The sequence below is a fragment of the Xiphophorus maculatus genome, chromosome 13 (genome assembly GCF_002775205.1).
Source record: "Xiphophorus maculatus strain JP 163 A chromosome 13, X_maculatus-5.0-male, whole genome shotgun sequence".
In the NCBI taxonomy this organism is placed as follows: Eukaryota; Metazoa; Chordata; class Actinopteri; order Cyprinodontiformes; family Poeciliidae; genus Xiphophorus; species Xiphophorus maculatus.
In genome coordinates, this window is record NC_036455.1 from 3,444,947 (window position 1) to 3,464,774 (window position 19,828).

The 19,828-nt window shown below is 37.5% G+C and overlaps 1 protein-coding gene across 1 annotated transcript; it reads right to left on the bottom strand.

The window, feature by feature from the left end:
- Nucleotides 1–807: 807 nt before the first annotated feature.
- Nucleotides 808–11,669, bottom strand: LOC102222071 (potassium/sodium hyperpolarization-activated cyclic nucleotide-gated channel 2-like). Its single transcript, XM_005796521.2, has 7 exons — nucleotides 11,176–11,669; nucleotides 6,467–6,896; nucleotides 4,589–4,750; nucleotides 4,263–4,481; nucleotides 3,065–3,211; nucleotides 2,392–2,632; nucleotides 808–1,623 (listed from the first exon to the last, which is right to left on the bottom strand). The coding sequence occupies exons 1-7, from the start codon at nucleotides 11,631–11,633 to the stop codon at nucleotides 1,415–1,417; spliced, it is 1,866 nt and encodes a 621-aa protein (XP_005796578.1). The 5' UTR covers nucleotides 11,634–11,669; the 3' UTR covers nucleotides 808–1,414.
- Between the last annotated feature and the right edge of the window lie 8,159 nt (nucleotides 11,670–19,828).

A 19,828-nucleotide genomic window follows, 5' to 3' on the forward strand; every position in this document is an offset into this window, starting at 1 on the left:
TTACTGTTAAACTAACTTTATTGACACTTAAGTCTACTGCTGGGCCCTGATGTCACTTGAGTGATTCATTTTAAAGATAACTTTATTTATTATTACTGTTAAACTAAAATCTCCAGCATGGGGAAGTGGGATGAGCTCGGATTTTCTTGACATTACTTAAATAATATTTCTGGAATATTCAGCAATATTTTCTTTCAGTGCTTACAGTCTTTGCACAACACACAAAGGTTTCAGATGGACATAAATATAAATATAGAGAGTGTTTTGGAAATGTAAATAAATGATTCTTTAAATTAAAAAAATCAATGCAATGTATACAAGTATAATCTAATATTCTTTGTCATTCTATGACAGCTGCTTTGGAAAACTCATTATTATGTCTCGGTGTCAGAAATATTCATATTTACTCTGCATAATCAGTGCAAGCAAAATATAAATATTTTGGCAGAAACCCAGTCAGAAAAGGTCTAATTACAGCTTTGCAAACATGCAAAGCAATTTGTCCCTCAAATTTGAATTTTATACAATTTAAAATATTATCACTACTCTACTAAAGACCTGTTTTGACCAAAACACTTTATAAACAAACTTTATTAGCAGGATCTTAAGCATGTAAAACAAGAGGCAGTTGATGAAGAAATGCAAACAAACTCAGTTTTACCTTTTCTCCGCCTGTCTTTGCCTCTCTTCCTGGTGAAAAGTGCTGGACAGGAATCATATATCAGCAGAATTCAAGTGATTCAATCTGATAAAGTAATAACGTACTGAGAGTTTTATTCATTTATTTATTTTTTGCGCGTCTGATCATTTAAAAATACATTATTCTTTGAAACCCAGTGTAACTATAAATCCTGACAATGACAAATGAGAAAAATAGGGTGATGTAAAAGTTCACCACCACCTGCAGCTGCGGTCACAGTTGAGTTATTACATCACTGGAGCTTATCGCCCATCGGTATTAACCTCCATGTGACACAACATACAGATCTTAGGGATCATTTGAATCAGAAAGCTTTATGATGCAGCACCATCTGGTGCTCCCTTCCCAGTGCTGGGCAAACAGAAATCCAGTCCTTGAGGTCCAGTGGATTTTTGGATGTGTTTCTGCTTCAACGCCTGATTTATATGGCTTACAGTCTATAACTCGTTAAAAAAAACATGTGGATCTATTCATACAGAAAAAAAAAGAGAAAAAGCAATGACAAAGGTTTATTCAGTTTGCGAACATTAATAAAATCCAAGTAAACATTATGTTGGATTTTAATATTCAAGTGACAAATTCTAATTAATGAACGTGCAATAGTTTCAATCAAGTGATGCAGCATTTAATAACATCTGTATTTTTTATTTTCTTGAGCTCTGTTGAAAAGTGCTTTATCTGTCTGTCTGGAGTCTCTTTCTCTTTCTTCTTATTTCACTCAGACTCAGTTGTTGGAGGCTGATAACTGGATCTACGTGAAACTCGATCCAGTCGCTCCACAGCCACGCTCTCAAACGCCCGCCTCATCAGAGGATGCTCCTCCAGGACTTCGTTGAAGTCGTCCACGCTCAGCGAATAAAGGCGACAGTAAGTGTCGGCCCTCACGCTGGCCGTCCGTCGGCCCTGAGTTAGTAGGCAGATCTCTGAACCAAGAAAAATAATCGGTTTAGTCATAAAGGTAGAAGAAAAACTTGACACACGCTGAAAAAACACAAAATCTTTCTAAATATTTTTGGTCTAGTTTCTAGTCCAAATATTTTAGTGCACTTGAAGTAACTTTTCAACAAGATATTGGAGCCGGTTTTGAGTCCGTAATACCTTAATATTGACTTTAAAATGTACTAGTTCAGCAGGCTGATTATTTTACTTATAGTATTGGAAAAATGTCTTGTAATAAGTGAAATAATATGCCAGTGGAACTAGTACTTGTTATTTATATTAAGAAATAATTTACTTAAAACAAGCTCCTATATCTTGCAGAAATGCTATTTGTAAGTTAGTTTTGTCTTATTTCAAGTGATTTTTTCTTGTTTGCTCAAGAAAAATTAATGGTAAGATTTAGGGGTTTTTTTTCACAGTGCAAGATAAAAAAAAAACTACACTGCAAAACTTATTTACAGTATAATTATAATCAAGCAACTTGCACATTATCGTCATTGCTTTTGCAGAGTGTAATATTTCATAAATTTCTGTTTTTTCTTCTAAATGACATCAAGTCAATGACGAAAAATTAAATTTCCCATTAGAAATTCAGAAGAAATAGTAGAGATTAGTTGGAAAATGTAGAGAAGTTACAACCAAGGGTTCGGTGGTTGATTTTATAGAAGAAGGGCAGCAATAATCTAAATAATGAAGATTCTCATAGATTTGATAAGTAGCTGAATAGAGTTTTAATACTCCACTGTATTTACCTCCAAAGTAGGCTCCATCACTGAGCATTAACTCCTTACTGCCACGCGGGATAATCGTGACGGTGCCATGCTGGATGAAATACATTTTCCGACCCAGCGTTCCCTCTCGTATTACATAGTCTCCCGGCTGGAAAACTTCAAAGCGCAGCTTGGTCAGGATCACGGTGACAAAGTGAGGGTCGGTGTTGGCAAAGAGCGGCATGTTGGCGACAAGTCCACGGCAGTTATAGCTGACAATCTCCTGCATAACAGAGAAAAAATGGACAGAAATTAACTAAGTGGAAAACACATTTTTAGTTTTCTGCTGTGCATGTTGAAGACTGTTGATAAAATGTATGACTAGTAACTCATTTAAAGTGTTAAACTCCAGTCTTCAAGGGTCGTTGTTCTGCAACTTTAAGATTTGATTCTGGCTCAACACACCTGAATGAAATAGCTAAGTTCCCTCCCCAGCTTTCAGTCAAGTTCTGCTAATTTACTGTACTTGGGTGAATTTTATATGAAGTATTACATAAACATTGTGGCAATCATACAATAATTATGTCACTTAAACTAATGGCACTTGCAAACACTCTGTCTGCACCTTAAATTTTAACAATAATCTACTCTCATTAATAACTCTTGGAATTAAAAGAAAGAACAATCAAAGTCACATGTCTGAAGAATAACCCACCTCCTTCAGTGGGTCGCTGAGTTCTCCCAGTATACTGTCTTCATCAAACATCTTGCCTTGGAATCGGTGCTCATAGTAATCATGAATCCTCTGCCGCACATCGGCTGGCAATTTATGAAACGACATATACTGCTCCACTTGCTTGTACTGCAAAATCACATAAAATACATTGTGACTCGACCTTCATGAGGATGGAGTCAAAGTTCTGTGGCGCTTATGTCAGGTGTTGTGAGTCCTGTTTCCTGCCATGTGTTTGCTGAATTGCATCACTGTAATTAAAATTATTCCATTTGTTTTGTGTGGTATTTTTTGTCTCCCATTCTAAGTGGATTACAAACTCATTTGTGATCACTGTCTGCTGTCAGTAGAGGTGCTGCCATTTGTCATCATCTGCTCGGTTTTATCATGTGAAAATCCCCCAGTGAAAGGTCACAGTGAAAATCCATTAGATAGTAAACATGTTATATGTAGCGCTGTCTCTCTGAGCAAAGTTTGAAGAAGTAAGCAAGCCTCTGATCTGAAACATGACTGTGATATTAAAACTCAAAGCCAGAGGCACATTAGCGTCCACGTGACTCTCCTGGAACATATTATCCACTAAACATTTGAGTGTGTAGCCAAAAGGTTTTAGTCTTAAACCTTTACAAGAGACCTATTATGCTAAATTTATATTTTTGCACGTTTTTTACATATTCTTTAACTGCTCATAGAAATGCTTAGAAAGAACGTGTCGTTTTTTCGGGTCTGGAAAATTAGCTGTTTCTAAAAACTGGCGGTTGTTAAGTGACAAACAATCAACGGGCACTGAGTCGTTACCTAGCGATCACTGCAAAGCGCAGCCCGTCACCTAGCAACGCAAGCTGAGCTCCAGAATGTTCGGTCAGCAGATTTTACCGCTGAAACAATAAAACACTGAAAAAGACAAATGTTTTATTGATGACTTACCATTCAGAAAGTATGTCTGTATAATGTTCAGAGATGGTTGTATAATTTGGATTTAAAGTGACAAGAGCCAATAAAACACCTCATTCTGAGACGAACTCAAAATAGTCAGTCTTGAGCAGACTAAAATCTCATAATCTAAGACTGACTATGTGCAAAAAAATGATAAAAATGTTTTGTAAAGCCCATAGACCTACCCTAACCTGTTCAAGAAAACATAATAGGTAACATTTAGGGTCTTATCAGATATAATTACCTTCTCCTGATACTGGCGATGGGATGCATCCAAAGATTGGACCAGGTTAGTTGCGTGACCCAGGAACATGGCATAGCAGGTAGCCCCAACAACCATGCTGATCATGGTGAGCCAAACATCGGTCATGCCCTCTGGAGGGTGAGCGCCGTATCCTATACATAACATGTGACTCATGGCCATGAACAGGGCGTAGGAGTATTGTATATGCCAGGTGGCGTTCTGAAGAGAAGAAGATTTCATTTAGCTGTGATTGCATTTCTGTTATAGATATTCAATTATTGAATTTTTCCTTTGAGGTTAGACGTTTGGGCAGAGCCTGGACTCACCACCATGTTGTTTTTAGATACCCAACAGTCTGGAGGAAAGTCTTGCAGCATAGGAACCATGAAGGTCAGACAGCCATCCCAGTGACACAGCAGCAGCATCATACCAATCAAGTTGACTATACGCACCACAGCACTGGCCAAGTCATAAGTCATGTGGAAAATCTGTAACAGGAGAAGTTAAATAAGTTCCAGTTCAGTTTATTTAAAGCCTCCAAGATATCCAAGTGCTATAATAGAAAATGTTTCAAAAACAAGATATATAAATCACAAAGTGTAAATGTGAGATAAAAGGGAGAAATAACATTAACAGATTAGAACACAAAGTGTATTGAGAAAATAATAACAAAACAGCTTATTCAGTGTTGAAAGACACCAAGAAATGGAAATCAATTTAAAAACTGAAGGCAAAGTTGCCTGTCTGACATACTAAGACAACTTTTACAAAATTTTGCCACTAAACACGCCCCCGTTCTTGGGGCGGTACAACAGGACAGACAAGTATGATGAGAGAAACTGAGCTGTATGTTGGAATGTGCCAGCTCCAGGCAGAAACCACACTTTCTTCTTATTGTAAACATGATTGTGAGGGATGACTAAGTCCGGTATACAGTGAATTTTATGATAGTGAAGACTGGCAGAGGTGAGTGCAGAAACACCCAAATGGGTCACTGATAGCTTAAAGTACAGTCGGTTAGATCTGAACACAAGAGCATCTGTTTTCTGCTCATTGTAAAATAGACTCAAACAGAAGAAGGTTCAGGCAAATAAAAAGAAGTCCAAAGATTGATCCTTGAGGTACACCAGAAAAATGTAAATAAAGGAGAGGCAGCAGACTGAAGACAGTCAATTGCCTAATTTCCACTAACCAGTACAGCATGGGTTGGTGTGGTTCAGTATGCTAACCTCTTCTCCGTTGTCAAGTGTTACTCTATCCACTTAATGTCTGGTTCGGTTTGAGTCAAATTGGGTTTGTCATCATTAGCAGTGGGTTTCCCTCTACGTGGACGTGAAAATGGGCAGGAACATTGGGGGAATGTGGGTGGGCTGTGTGAACAAGCAAAGTCAATGTCATTTTTTATCCTTACACACCCGTTTCTCTGAAATGCCCTGTATGTCCTATGAAGTTGAAGCTGTATGTGCTTTGCTCCTCTAGATCTGACCATGGAATTAATGATTTGTAGCTCACCATCTTGCCAACTACTATAGTCTCATCAGATTATGATTAAGTAGGGCTGGGCAAGGGATCAATAACACTATATATTGGGAAAGACACACGATCAACATCAATAGATAAAATGTTCAATAATTTCACTGAACCTGATTCAGAACTGAACAGCATTCTGGGGGATGTAGGCAGAGGACAGACTTTAGTCGCTCAACCTCTCACATCTAGCTAAGCAAAGTTGGTGGAATCAACTGACTGACATACTCTATGGTTACCTAGCAACTCACTCATTCTTTGGTTACTTAGCAACAACCTGTTGAGTAACTTGTGCAGCAGCAGTATAAGGTTTCGCCACCATTCCTTATAACTGCTTAAAAATACAAAATAACAGCATGGAGTGAAAGGAGAAAACTAGTACAACCGCTCAAGAGGAAACTGAATAAAACAGGAAAGGTCAAGTTACCAGATGACCTTTTGGTAATGGGTTTTATCAATACATTCTGGAAAACCAGCCATTGATATGGCCCAAAATGAAAATGAGTTTGATACCTTTGCTCCAGACAAGAGATAAGCATCACTCAGATGATGCAGTTAAATAAAGAAACGAAAGGGTGACAAGGCTCCTTGAGTGAGTGGCTGAAAAGATGACATTCAAAACTGAGGAAACAATACAAACCAAAGGTGCAGTTTTACTTTCTGTCCCATTCTTTTACCTCTTCCCACTGATGGATGTATCGGATGAGACGTGAGAGTCGGAGAAGACGCAGCAGGCTGAGGATCTTGGTGAAACGCACAATCCTCAGAGCACGGGCCGTCCTGTACACATCAGACGACTCATGGCGGGACTCCAGGTCAACGATTAGAAAAATGTAATCAACAGGGATGGAGGAAACAAAGTCTACCAGGAACCAGGTGCGGAGGTAGTGCATGCGGATCTCTTTGGGGTCCAGAATAATGTGACTGTCCTCTCCCGGGATACCGGTACGAAAGTTAAAGACCAGATCCATGAGGAAGAGCGTGTCAGACAGGAAATTGAAGATAATCCAGGGTATGGTGTTTTGGTCTTCAAAGAAGGTGATTCCCCAGGGCAGGATGATCAGATTACCCATCATCAGAAGAAGCATCACAATATCCCAGTAAAACCTGCACAAAACAACAGAGATCGATTAGATCTGTGGTTCTCTGATGAGATTACCTACAAAACCTAGACTGTGTAGATGTTTAGGTTAATCTTCAGGTTCTCACACTAATTATGAAAGAACTTTGTTTACCTTAAATAGAGTTTTTTTTTAATGAAGGTATAAATCTCAAAAGATTTCTGTACCTAAACTCTTTTATATGGAAATCCCATGTACAAAAACACCCTCATAAACTCTCCGTCATTCTTCATCCAAAGCATCAAGTCATTGTTATTCTGCAGCTGCAGCTAATTAGGAAAACTGACCTGCCTTTCCGATTTGCTTGGTTGGCTGAACTGTGTCTTTGAAAAGGTTTCATGTCTCACATACAAGAACGTCATCATGTGTCATATTTCCTTCATTCCATGACAACAGATTACAAATGTAAACTTATTTGAGTAACATTTCCTCACTTTGTTGAACTTTCTGAAGAACCATTTCCCAACATGTTCCTGAAATACCTCTAATGAACCATTAATTAATGGACATACATTCTAGAGTATATAAGTGTGTTGGCAGAAAGTGAAGGCAAATAGAAGCAAAGTAAGGAAAAAAAATATAAAAACAGACAAAATAAGAAAATGATTAACAAATTTTTAAAAAGTTTAATTTATCTGTTAAACTTGTTAATTTTAAATAATAGCATCATGGTTTGTACTAATTACCAGGGAAAGACATCCATCTCAATATTCTCTGAATAGTTTCTGTCACAAGAATACCCCCTGCCATTAAAAATGAATACTGCTTGCCGTATATGTTGAACAAGGCATTGAACAGAAGAGCGTATCACTCCCAGTGGAAATGTCCGCCTTGTGATTTGTGTGGAGCAGTGAACCTTATGGCTTCACTCTCTATTCATGTCAATTCCACTGGCCTATATGTCTCCAGTGTCTCGTTATGCACCAAAGGCTCGGTTTGGATTTCCTTACAGATTGTTTACATCACTCACAGATTGCTTTTCTGGCTCTCTGTCGCTCTTTCAATTACTCTGTGACGATAACTGAATATCAGCTGGACTAATTTTGATTACAGCATTTGTCCTCTTAAAGCAGACCAAGAGGAGATAAAGAACGAGTTAATTGAGATTTTTGTTTTCCTTCCCGTTCATTCCTCCTTCAATCCCCTTTTGGTCGTCGTGTCCTCCATGTCAACATGCTGGTTTACATGACTACTTATGTTCCAGCAGATTAGTGGCTACTTCCTGCTGCTAATAACTCCACCGATGACTCTGAAGGGTTTTACAGCTGCCCACGTCGGCCGGGTGTTCACATTTATACACGATTAATGTGCAAGTGTAGTTTCAGTGGCAGAAAAAGCTTTTAAAACAGATATTAATGGTTTATATTGAGAAACATGCAGCACTGATGTGTCATACGCAGCATTAAGAGCATGCATATTTTGTTAGATTATAAGTTAAAATATCAATATATTTTATTAGAATTTTACACTACAAAAACACAAAATCTTACTTATTTTTGGTCTAGCTTCTTAAGGCAAAACTAACTCACAAGCAAAATGTGGGCAAGATATAGGAGCTTGATTTAAGTCTATAATTTCTTAATATTAATGACAAAATACTAGTTATTCGTAAAATAATCTACCAGTGGAACAAGGTATTTTTGCCATATATAATTGGAATAATCTCCCAGTGAAACTAGCACTTTTTAATCAATATTAAGCAATTATTTACTTCAAACAAGCGCCCTTGCTGAAAAGTTGCTTGTATGTTAGTTTTCTCCTATTTCAAGTGTATTTGGTTGTAACAAGAATAAAAAATTAAATGTGGTTTTAAAAATGTTTTAAATGAAAAGAAAATGTGTGCATTCAGGTTATATTTGTTTTCTCTGTAGCTCTTTTGAAATATTTCTTATCCACTTTTGCATATTCTTCTTTGCAAAATAGGTAATAGTAAACAGTTTTTGAATTTGCCACTGACTTGGTTTGTTTCAGGTCTGGACTTTGATTAGGCCATTCAAACACATTATTATGAATTGTGCTCTGTGAGATATTTAGGGGTTGAGGCATTATTTTATATCCTAGCACAGCTGTGAACGTCTATTCTTCTCTGCTGGTGCGTCTGTCGTCTTCATTATTTGTACTAAATTACACACAAATGGACTATATTTACTAATAAGGGAACTTCTTAAGATGAATAATTGCAATGGACTTTAATTATGGAATCAGATTTAAAGTGGAAGAAGTCAAACTACACTTCAGATTATTTTTTAAATTGAAAAACATGTTATTTCCCTTCTGTTTAACAATTATGCATCATTTTGTGTTGGTAATATACACTGAAGTTTGAATCAAATGTGGAGAAGTTCAAAAGGTATTTATATTTTTGCCAGTCTGCAAACTTTCCAACTCTTTTTGGTTCCTTTTGGAGGAACCCATGTGAACCTAAACTGTAAACGGGTGCGGTGCGGTTCCAACTGGTCCATTATAAAGAGGAAGCTGGACCATAAGGTCTAAGGAGAGCAGGCTCTCTGTAATCTCCCCCTCAGCTGTCTGTGTATTATTGCATAATAGAGCAAGATGGGAATTATAGGGATTCTTATGGGCATTAATCCCTGTGCACCGGTTTATCCTCCCTGTCTGGCAAAGGCCTGATGGTTAAAAATTGTTCAAATCTGATGCCGGGTATCGTTTATGACCTCACGCCGAGGCTGCTCTGGGGTCACCATTAAGATGGTGTGCTCCAAAAGCGTGGCGATTCAACAAAACCGTCCCAAACTGAGGCTGAACACGAGTAAACGAAGGTCAAATGTTCTGTTAAAAGGTGAGGGTCAAGAAAGAGAGTTGTATGAACTGGAAAATATTGAGTCACGTTAGAGTTGCATGATTAATCCAGTTGATCTTGCCCTAAATACTGTATCATTATTGAAATCCCTTCATCGCCTTATCATGTGTTGCAAACCATGACATCAGCTGATGTCCTTGGAGAACTGGACCTCACAATCTGTTTGTTTGGCTGCGTTTGCTGCTTTCAAGGGAGGTTTATGGACACAATGGCAAATTTGGAGACCGTAAAAAGACATTACAATATATTTTCCAGCCACATAGAATAACTTATAACACAATCAAACCTTCAGTTGTTATAAAAACAAATTGGTATATATGAAAAATAACTTAAAAGAAATTTCACTTTGTAATTTAACAAATTGAGCTTCTGTCTCTTTCTGAATCTCCACCTTCAGGAAATCATCACAACATGGCTCCTCTATTATCACTGTAACAACGTTTTTTTTTACCAGCGTTACACTGAGAAGTGGCTCGTTTAATGAGCTCTGCAGATACACAATTTCACCAGGTGTTTGCTAATTGCTGCTGGCTAGTCCGAAGGAGCTGAGTGGGGGAGGCATAGGGAAATGCAGCTCTGTGGAGGAGCTAAGTCCACCCAGGTGTTTAGCACAGCTGAATGGTTGCCATGGAGATTAAAGGATTTCTCAAACGTGCATGAAAGAATCAAGACAGCACTCCAGGTATGTTTTGGATGAAGAAATAACATTACAACATGATGTAAACCTTAAAATGTCTATTTTTACAAGAATGTATCAGACCCATTGTAGATGGAAAAAAGGTGTAAATTTTCACCAAAAAAATCTCTGAAATACTCTAGAAAAAACAAGGGAAGGGCATTTCTAAGTTTGAAAAGCTAAAAATATGCAAGAAAAGAACTTAAAAATTTAATTGTTTAATTTCATAAATTTTTGAGAGAAAAAGTTTAAAATTTTTGAGTTAGAAAAATTGCTAATTTGCAAGAAAATCCACCAGATATTTTCAAGAAAACTTTTTTCTGAAATAGTTGAAAAAATTTTGAAAACTGAAACTCAGAAATGTCCTTGTTTCACTAGAAAACTTCTGAGATTAATCTGAAAAATTCTGTGTTTTTCTAGCAGATTTTCGTCTTTTGAAACTCATAAATCTTCTTTTCCTTACTAGAAAATTTCGTAGAGAAATCTAAAAAAAAAAGTACGTTTTATTCCTTGTAATTTTCAATGTTTCAAACTCATAAATGTCTTTGTTTTTCCTAGAAAATTCCTTAGGTTACAAATTTGTGAGTGTTTTAGGCGGAAATGTACTTTTACTTTAATCAATAATGACCCTAACATACAGTATGCCGTCGTAGATTTTCCATAAGGCTGCCCCTCTAAACAACACAGATTTTTCCCCCTCCGCCAGGAACTTAAATAATTTTTCTATTTTGAATCAGGACCTCCATGGCCACCCAAACTGAAGATTACCTGAAATCACTGTAGGGGTGGATGATCCACACCCCAAAGCTCTTGACCCTTTCCTGCTCTGCTGCGACCCCCTTGTGGCTGCCGAACATGCGCAGTGAGAACTTGTTGACGCCGGGCTGCAGCATGGAGCCGAACTGCTTCTGGAAGTACGTGGACTGATCCTGCAGCAGGTCATCCAGGCCGACCTCGGCCTCTGCGCCCATGTCCAGGCTGCCGTCCGGGTCTGCCGTGTAGTCGTCATTGTGGGTCTTGACCAGAGTGAAGAGAGTCCGGGAAATGTCGCTTCTCTTCTCGGTCTTTGGAGAGGGGGTGCTCGGAGGAGTCGTCCTCTGGGAGCTGCTCCTCCATCTGGAGAAGCGCAGGCTGCTCCAGCTGCGGTACCGGGAGGTCTCCGCTTTGTGAGCCGGACTTTCTCCGGTTCCTCTCTGATCGTCTATGCTCCTAGAAGGGCTGGTCATTTCTGTTTCTTAAAACTGAAAAAAAAAAGTTTAAAGTTTTTCTGTAACCTGTCTCGAGATCTAATTGTTTATTAAAACTTCCATTTAGTATTTTGTGTCCAAGTTAAAAAAAAACTACAACACTCAAAAGTGAAAGCCTCAAAGTTATACATAAAAAAACTAGAAAAGTTGTAAAATGTTTTGCTGGTGAATGAATCCTGCTCCGTGAAAAACCGCAAACTTGGTCCGCGGATGTGTTTTCCTCTCGAATGACCAGGAGAGGATGGATGCAAATTGCCACAGAGGACTCAGTGGCCTTCTGTAATCGGCTTTTTGTCACAGCCGCGTCCACTCAACCCTCTTCCTCCCCCTCCTCCATCCTCTTCCTCCCTCCGGTGGAAGTGGCCTCCCTCCCCTCCTGAGAGGAGAGTCCCACTAAGTGCTCTTATGTTGCACCGTCTACATGCGAAATGTCTGAGTGAGTAGGAACAAAAAAACTTAATGGATAACTCAACACAATTGAATTGGTTTTAAAATGGAAACCTATCACTTCACTCACAACTTGATATTGATATTAATGAGGAGGAATTAATGTTGAGGGTCGTTATTTACGCAAATTATCTGCTAATTAAAGCGTTATATTTATGAATGCTGTTTGTAAAGTTACACGGTAAAATAACATGACAGCAACATTTAAGTTTATCATATTTTCCCCGTGTTAGTCATGGTGACATGCAATGTCAGAGTTTCAAACGAAATGTTTAGCTTTCAAATTGACACTAAAGTTTTGTCTTGCGAACTAAAGTTTTAGTTCCAAACTAAATGTCTAACTCTGAACTAAATATTTAGCTTCCAAACTGGATTTATGATTTACAAACTAAACATTTAATATTTATTTTTGCTAACGAAATGTTTAATCTTTAACATTGAATTTGAAAACCAAAAATGTAGCTCAGACTTAAACAATTAGTTGGGAACTAAATATATTGTTTGTAAACCAAATATTTGGCTTCCTAAATATTTAGTTAATACTGATACTAACAATGCACATGATTGCACAGCACATGATTTGTGGACTTAAAGGATCCAAATACAGACTCGGAGACCAGGACACTTGAACGCAGCAAAGAGAAGCTGGCTGTTTAGTTTATTTTTAGTAATTTTGGTTTTATAGCTGCGTTTTGTTTTTTGTTTTTACCCAAGAACAATTAGATATTGAAACAAGTCAAAACAAGAAATGATAGTTGTATGTGATTTAGAACAAGTATTTAGACAAGAGACATCAAGAAAAATAGACATGTGATGGTATTTAGTGTCCTTATTCGAACTTTAAGTAACATCCTGAGCAGATTATGTTTGCTTTTACTATAGCAAGTATTCAGGCTTTGTTTTTCTACAGCGATCCCAATAAATTACTTAATTTAAGTTTTCTTAGAAACAAAAAAAGTACATTTTCTGAAATCTACCGAGGCAACACAGGAGATTATGGTTTAGCGATCCCCCACATTATGTCTGCACTTGTGTGTGTTATTGTGTCTGAGTGGGATCAGTCATAATAAAGTGTAGACTCAAACACAACAGATGTGGGGTTTGAGTCTTTATGCTTTTTTCATCTTCTTATTCTAAATCCCCCATTTAGTAAAGCTCTTCTCAATTTAAAGAAACATTTCAGAGTAAATACAGGGTTCAGATTTACTAATGTCACGTTTATTTGACTGCTGCTGTGGCCAAACAGAATCATTGATCATGGATTATTGTGTAACAGTTTTGCTTTAAAGATGTCTCTACTGAAGCGGCTTGTCTGGTTCAAATGCAAAAACTTGTTGCACTACTTTTTCTGTGAACCTTATGTGAAAACAAATGTGGATTTTGTGTATTATTAACCTTATGACATTTTATAAAATGCTTTGTAGTATTTTGAGGGGCGTCAAACATGAAAGCATCAAACTCTAAATACTTTTAGATGTATTCCTGGTCAAACATCTGAATCAAATCAAATTCCCTCTTAAAAATGTTATCAAATCCTACAGAATTCAGCAGTTTATTACTCTCACAATTAAACCTTCCTGTACTTGTAGATTCTGTTTTTCAGTAATTATCCTACTTAACTACACTTTATATTTGTATGGTACCTGCATCCTGTCTGCATGGGATACAAACCAGTTCAAACTTAGACTTAAAAACATCCATTCTCAAAAGACTGAAAGTGCACAAATTTATTCATAATAGAGACTCACAAATACTACAATACAAGTCGAAACAACTAGCTCAGTTTTCAGGCGTTTTATTTGAGCTTTTTAAATGCAGTTTGCAACGGTAAAAACACTTTGATATCATCATAAGGTTCCATTTCTGCAAGTATAAAATGTTTTTTTGGAGTTTGTTACGGCTGTGGGTTTGTAGTTTTATCTGCTTAACTTCTTTGGAGCTTGAGTTGGTTGTGTAGCACAAAATTCCCTGAAAAACAGAACAATTTGTTATTTTTAGTGTGTAGCTACATTTCCTATAAACGTTTGATGTGTTTCGTTAAATTGCGTCTTACACAGGTTTTTCATTCTTTGTCACATATTTGCATATCGGGCTGGGTGCTGACAGATTTGCTTTCAGAGTGATGATCTCTTGTTTCCAGACTTCAGACTCTGCATTAAAGGTCGCTTAGAGAAAAAGAAAGAAGCGGGTCAGAATTGAGCTGTCGTTCCTCCATTTGACCACATGGTGGCAGAGGAGCAGCATGTCTGTGTTTCCTACCTGTGGTGCTTTTGAGCGTTTCCTCTAGAGATGCCAGCTCCTGTTTTTTTGTTTTCTGTATGGGAGAAATGAGAAATTATGACACTCCATGTATATTTTTACATTTTTAGAATGTATCTTAAATGTTTCAGAACATCACACCAATTTAAATATTGATCAAACACAACATGCAGTTTTTAAATAAAGATGTGTGAAATAATAACTGGTTTCTGCCACATTTAGTAGCAACAATCAAGCGTTTCTGATAACTTGCAATGAGTTTTTCCAGCCGTGGAGGAATTTTGGTTCACTCATCTTTACTGAATTGCTGTGATTCAGCCCCAATGGAGGTTTTCTGAGCAAGAATGGCATTTTCAAGGTCATACCACAATATCTCAATAGGTTTGAGGACAGGACTTTGATTAGGCCACTACAAGGTCTTCATTTTGTGTGGTGAGTTTTGGATTATTGTCCTGATGCAGAACCCTAGTTCATTTCAGTTTGAGGTCACAAGCAGACGGCCGGACGTTTCCCTTCAGAAAAAAATTGAAACGAGCCTTAATCACTTTTCCACTCAGGAACATGGATGTTAACTTAAAAACATTATTCTAGGTTCAAAAACATCCACAAGTGTGCTTTCTCTAAGTCAAGATGCTGTGAATAAATAAACCCAATGACATCATCATCCAAGCTTCAATAGATGTTTGGGGTGTGGTGTATGTTTACTTGTGAGTCTGAGGAAAGCTGTAAAAGAAACTTTTCTAAAGACAATTATCTCTGTCATTTTGGGATTTTACAAATAGAAATATTCTAACCCTGATTGAGAGTCATACAGTGAGGATAAAATAAGGTTGTGTGTGGGTTTTATAGTGTAAATACAAATATCTGATTTTAGCTGCAGTTCTTGCCATGCTTAAGGTGATCACACAAAATTTATAAATGTGTGTGAGTGAATATTGACTTCCAGTTTATAAGGTTAAAGTGTTAATTTGTTGACTTAAGAGTCGGATATCTTTTCTGCTGCTGAGAACAAATACATCAGTTTCGCCTTACAGGTGTGGACACTCCTTCCATTTACTTGTTCTGTAAATTACTTTTGTGCCACGGCTCTTGTATGAATTCAGGTTATGTTAGAAGTACTGAAGGAGTCATTAAACCCAGATCATGTAGGGTGTGATGACTCTGACCAGCAGCACCGGCTCCACGCCCAGCATCAAGATGAAGAGGCGCTGAACGATGGAGACACCACGCCTCATCATCGGAGCGGTTTGTGATCCTGTTTCATGAAGGGTGTGGTGACATTTGATATGGGGGAGCGTAAGCAAATCAACCACAAACATAAAGGAAAGAATGATAAAAATGAGTCCATTCAGCAACCCATAAACACAGGAGGAAGAAAGTTATGCAGTTATGGAAAACACAAACAAAAGCTTCTATGTATTTTATCTAGATTACAGCTGGGTCCTCGTATTACCTTCTGATGCTTCAGGTAAACTAACAATATATGCATGAAGCTATTTGCATTTAGAAAGATTTAGAAAGCACCAATAAAAATAAGGAATAAGGAAATGATAAAAGGCACACCAGGGATGAGGTAAAAACTATTTAAAAATGATGTAGCTTTATGTTATTAAAGCTAAAGTTTAATCAGTAATACTTTTATAACAAATTTATGTCAGATCATTATTTCTTGATTAATGTCAATTTGTCATAACAAAGACATTTTGAATAATGTCAACTTTGTATTAAAAGTGTCATGAATTACCGAATGACACTTTATGACAACAGTCATAAATATTCATGAAGACTCACTCATGTTCATGACAGATGTTATGTCATGTTTATGATGGTGTCATGACTGTCTTATTCACAGCCCGTCAAATAAAGTGTTACCTTTTCTTTCCGCATGCAACGGTTCTTTCAGGTTACTCCGACTTCCTTGTGCCAAAACTGCCACCTGTTCAGTACAACTGAAAGTACCAAACACACCCAGAAGAAACAGAACCAGCATCCCTTTATAGAGGCTAAATCTCCATGCTAATGTAAATATCCTCCAGAAAATTAGGTGAGTTCTTTGTGAATAATTAGGAGTTATGATCCACAAACACTAATCCATGAATAGATGGAGGTCAACTGCATTTCTTAATTTCTGTTTTAACCTAAATGTGTTTGAAAAAAGCGTTTTTGCATCTTTTGGAAGCAGAAAAACAGACAAAGTAGAAAGAAATGTATTTTAAAACATTTTACGATTTGCTCCTGACATGCGGCGGCCTCAGATTTCTTGTCCTCCAGCTGCTTGGTGAGTTTGGGCTGGTTAGCCTCCATGTCCTTCAACTTCTGTTCCCCATTTGTTTTAATGTCCTGCAACGACTTTTTAAAATTGATTTCATACTGAAGATTGTCATAAAACACACGTTTGGCTGTCTTCAGTTCTTCGTTCTTCTTGGTTATTGTATCCATCTCTTTGTACTGGCCCATGATAACCATGAGCAGCCCCAGGTCAATCAGGATGAAAAAGACGGAGACAATCGCCAAGTTCAGCATGGTGCGTCTGGGTTGCTGTAAAGAAGAAAACAAGCACAGTTAGACTTAGACGTGGCAGGAAAAGTGTTGACAGGTTTTTGCAGCAGCAGCAGCAGCAGCAGGATTCTTGTTGCTAGCAGTGGAAAACAAACATTTAACTTCCTCTTTTACAGCCGGCAGTTCTCAATACCGTTTATTGTGAAGTCACTGTATTGTCAGCTCTCCTCTGCTCCTCTATCCTCTACGCTGATATTGTGGACAGGACAGAACAGGAAGAGTAGGCTGTCATTTCAAACTCTATTTACATGTGTCCCTCCCATTATTCAGTTTTTTTTTTCAGTCATTCGTTGAACCTGCTGTGCAGCTTTTGACCAAACCTCTTGAGGTAACAATGCAGGAATGCACTTTGGCCTATCGCTCATTGCTGTACTTCTCCAAGGCAGCAGGGTGACCTAATAGGATCGGACCTGGCTGAGTTTGTGAGGGACTTCAGAGACTCTTGGAGCAAGTTTATTTACATGTATGCAAAGGGCTCTGGTTCTTCATAGAACCGCTAAGCCCTGGAAAAGTCTCTGAACCATTCAGTGCATGTTTCTGTACCAAAAACACAGATTTAAACAGAAATACTTGGTCACAACAGTACTACTCCACCAAAAAGAGATCAACATAAATGCTCCTAAGTTAAATAACATATTTTTCTGGTTCATAATGAGAATTTCTATAAAATTGTCCTGATAAATATACAAAATTTAACTCCAAACAACATTGTACTGACTTTTGTGGATTTAATTATCAACTTGGGTGGCACATACATCTAGTAATTGCAAGTTTAAGATAAAGTAATGCTCTTCATGGCTGAAGTTTTTTTTAATTACTCCGGTCAAACTGGTCACATACTATACAATATTAATCCATCCCATATACAAGCAACCCACATGAACCTCATATGTCACATTTATAAAGACAATCTTCAAATCCTCCACTAAATACAGCGCTTACTCCTCTTCTCAGCTGTTTTCTATCCCTTTTTTTCCCTCTATCTGCACTTTCACTCAGCTACTTCCCATTCTTATCTGAACACAAACCCTCCAGTTGATTTGAAACATTTTTCTGTGAGCAGTCATCATGCAGTCGAAGGAGCCACACAAAAGCTGCAAAAATAACAACAAAACCTCATCCAAGAAATCATTACCACATCAGGAGTGGCTCCTACAGTTTGGTGCATCCATTAAAAGACATTTAAGGTCAATCTCTAAAAGAATAATGGCAAGAGGAAAGGAGAAATCCTCGTATCTGATGAGGTTTTGTTCAGGTTCTCAGGTTGTCAGTCCAAGCAGAGGGTTTTTTACCAAGTGTTAGAAAGTACTTTTTAAAAGTTGTTTTCATTTGTCTGATCCAGTTTTGAGCCCCTGAAATAAACAGATTGTTAAAAAAAAAAAAACACGTTGCATTTTATACCATGTTTTTGTTCAGCTAACTGAATTAAAGCTGAAAGTTTGTATTCCACTGTCTGAGTTGTTTCATTTGAATGCAGCTGCAATAAATTTAAATGTTGGTTTCTGTTACTATGCAGGATAGTTATTCAGAATGTTTCAGCTAGTTGTCTCTTCTGACCAACTCAGCAGTTTCTGTCTGTTCTCGTTACTTTATATGCAAAATTCCCACCGGTTAGTTAGCTGAGTGAAATCAAATTTTAGTGTATTTTCTACATTACTGCAAACTCTTACTAATTCCTTATAAAAAAAATACTTCCATTATGGCAGAATAAAATGCATAGTACTTACTTTCTTCCTTTCACAGTACTGCGTCTCTGGAAGGATCCTGATCTCAGATTGCAAACAAAATGAAAATCAACACTTGAATTTCCTGCTTGGCAACTTAATGGCGCTGCCAGCCTGCCCACAACTTCGAAGGTCCTGGCTGACGGGAAGATCCTGATTCTCTGGAAAACATTAACGATGTATTTTCTGACTGTCAAGGTGAAAGAAGCCAACGCAGTGGGTCTCTTGTTTCTACAGACCTTTCTGTGACTTTATATTTCAAAATTATGATGAACCTATACAAGGACAAGTATTTCAAAAAATTTTTCACATCATCAGATGAATGTTGAACACTAACCCCTATGTTATGTGGGTAGTGATGTCAGCTGGTGAACCATGTAGGTTGTTACCGCCTCCTGGAGAAAGACACCAGCTCCCCTGCAAGATATACACTGAACTGATTTAAAATGACGTTCTTTGGCAAGAGCCACAAACTTAACTATTCAGAGCAAAAGAAACCCTACAAGAGCCAAATAGAAGGATCATCACACAGTAAGAACGTGGAATGAAAATAAATCAGTATCTTGATCTTTGTTGGAAGAAGTGGATGAAAGTCAGCAAAAAGAAAATAAAAAAAAAATCCAGTTCAGCAGCCATGTAGCAATACGAAATATTATTATGATAGGGGTTTGTTTTATTTCTCCACTCCATTAATGCAGAGATTTTAGAGCAACATTTCCAGAGGAAAAGATGTAGTCAGATGTTTTTCACTGAGATGTTTTTCACTGAGACTTTAGAGAAAAAAACATTCCAGAGGAACAGTGAAGGAACAAGAGCCTGCTGAACTGGCTCAGCCTGCTGTCCTAGTAAAGGAGAATACTGGTGTTTTTAGAAAGCACTGAGGAATTAAAAAACAAGATGATCTGGAGGCAAGATAAGAGTGACTGAGGACATCTAGAGAAAACACTTTGGAACAACAATAGATGCCACAACTCCAAGATAAAAAAGCAAAAAAATAGATTTTAGAAGCATAGCAAAGGAAACTAAATGTAATCAAAAGGAAATTAGCCATACTAACACCATAAATGTGGATGAATTACTTTGCAAAAATATGACTGTATAAAACAAAATGAAAGCGGAGTAGAACTGTGAAAAACAGTACAGTTTCCTTCCAAGGAGCCATGATTTTTAGCAATGTTATAAAAG

What these genes read in the sequence shown, in the direction of transcription:
- LOC102222071 (XM_005796521.2), bottom strand. Translation starts at nt 11,633, where the DNA reads ATGACCAGCCCTTCTAGGAGCATAGACGATCAGAGAGGAACCGGAGAA. An exon ending in CACCCCTACAGTGATTTCAG is followed by an intron (nt 6,897 to 11,175) that starts GTAATCTTCAGT and finishes TGTTTTGTGCAG; the next exon opens with GTTTTACTGGGATATTGTGA. An exon ending in TGATGGAGCCTACTTTGGAG is followed by an intron (nt 1,624 to 2,391) that starts GTAAATACAGTG and finishes TTCTTGGTTCAG; the next exon opens with AGATCTGCCTACTAACTCAG.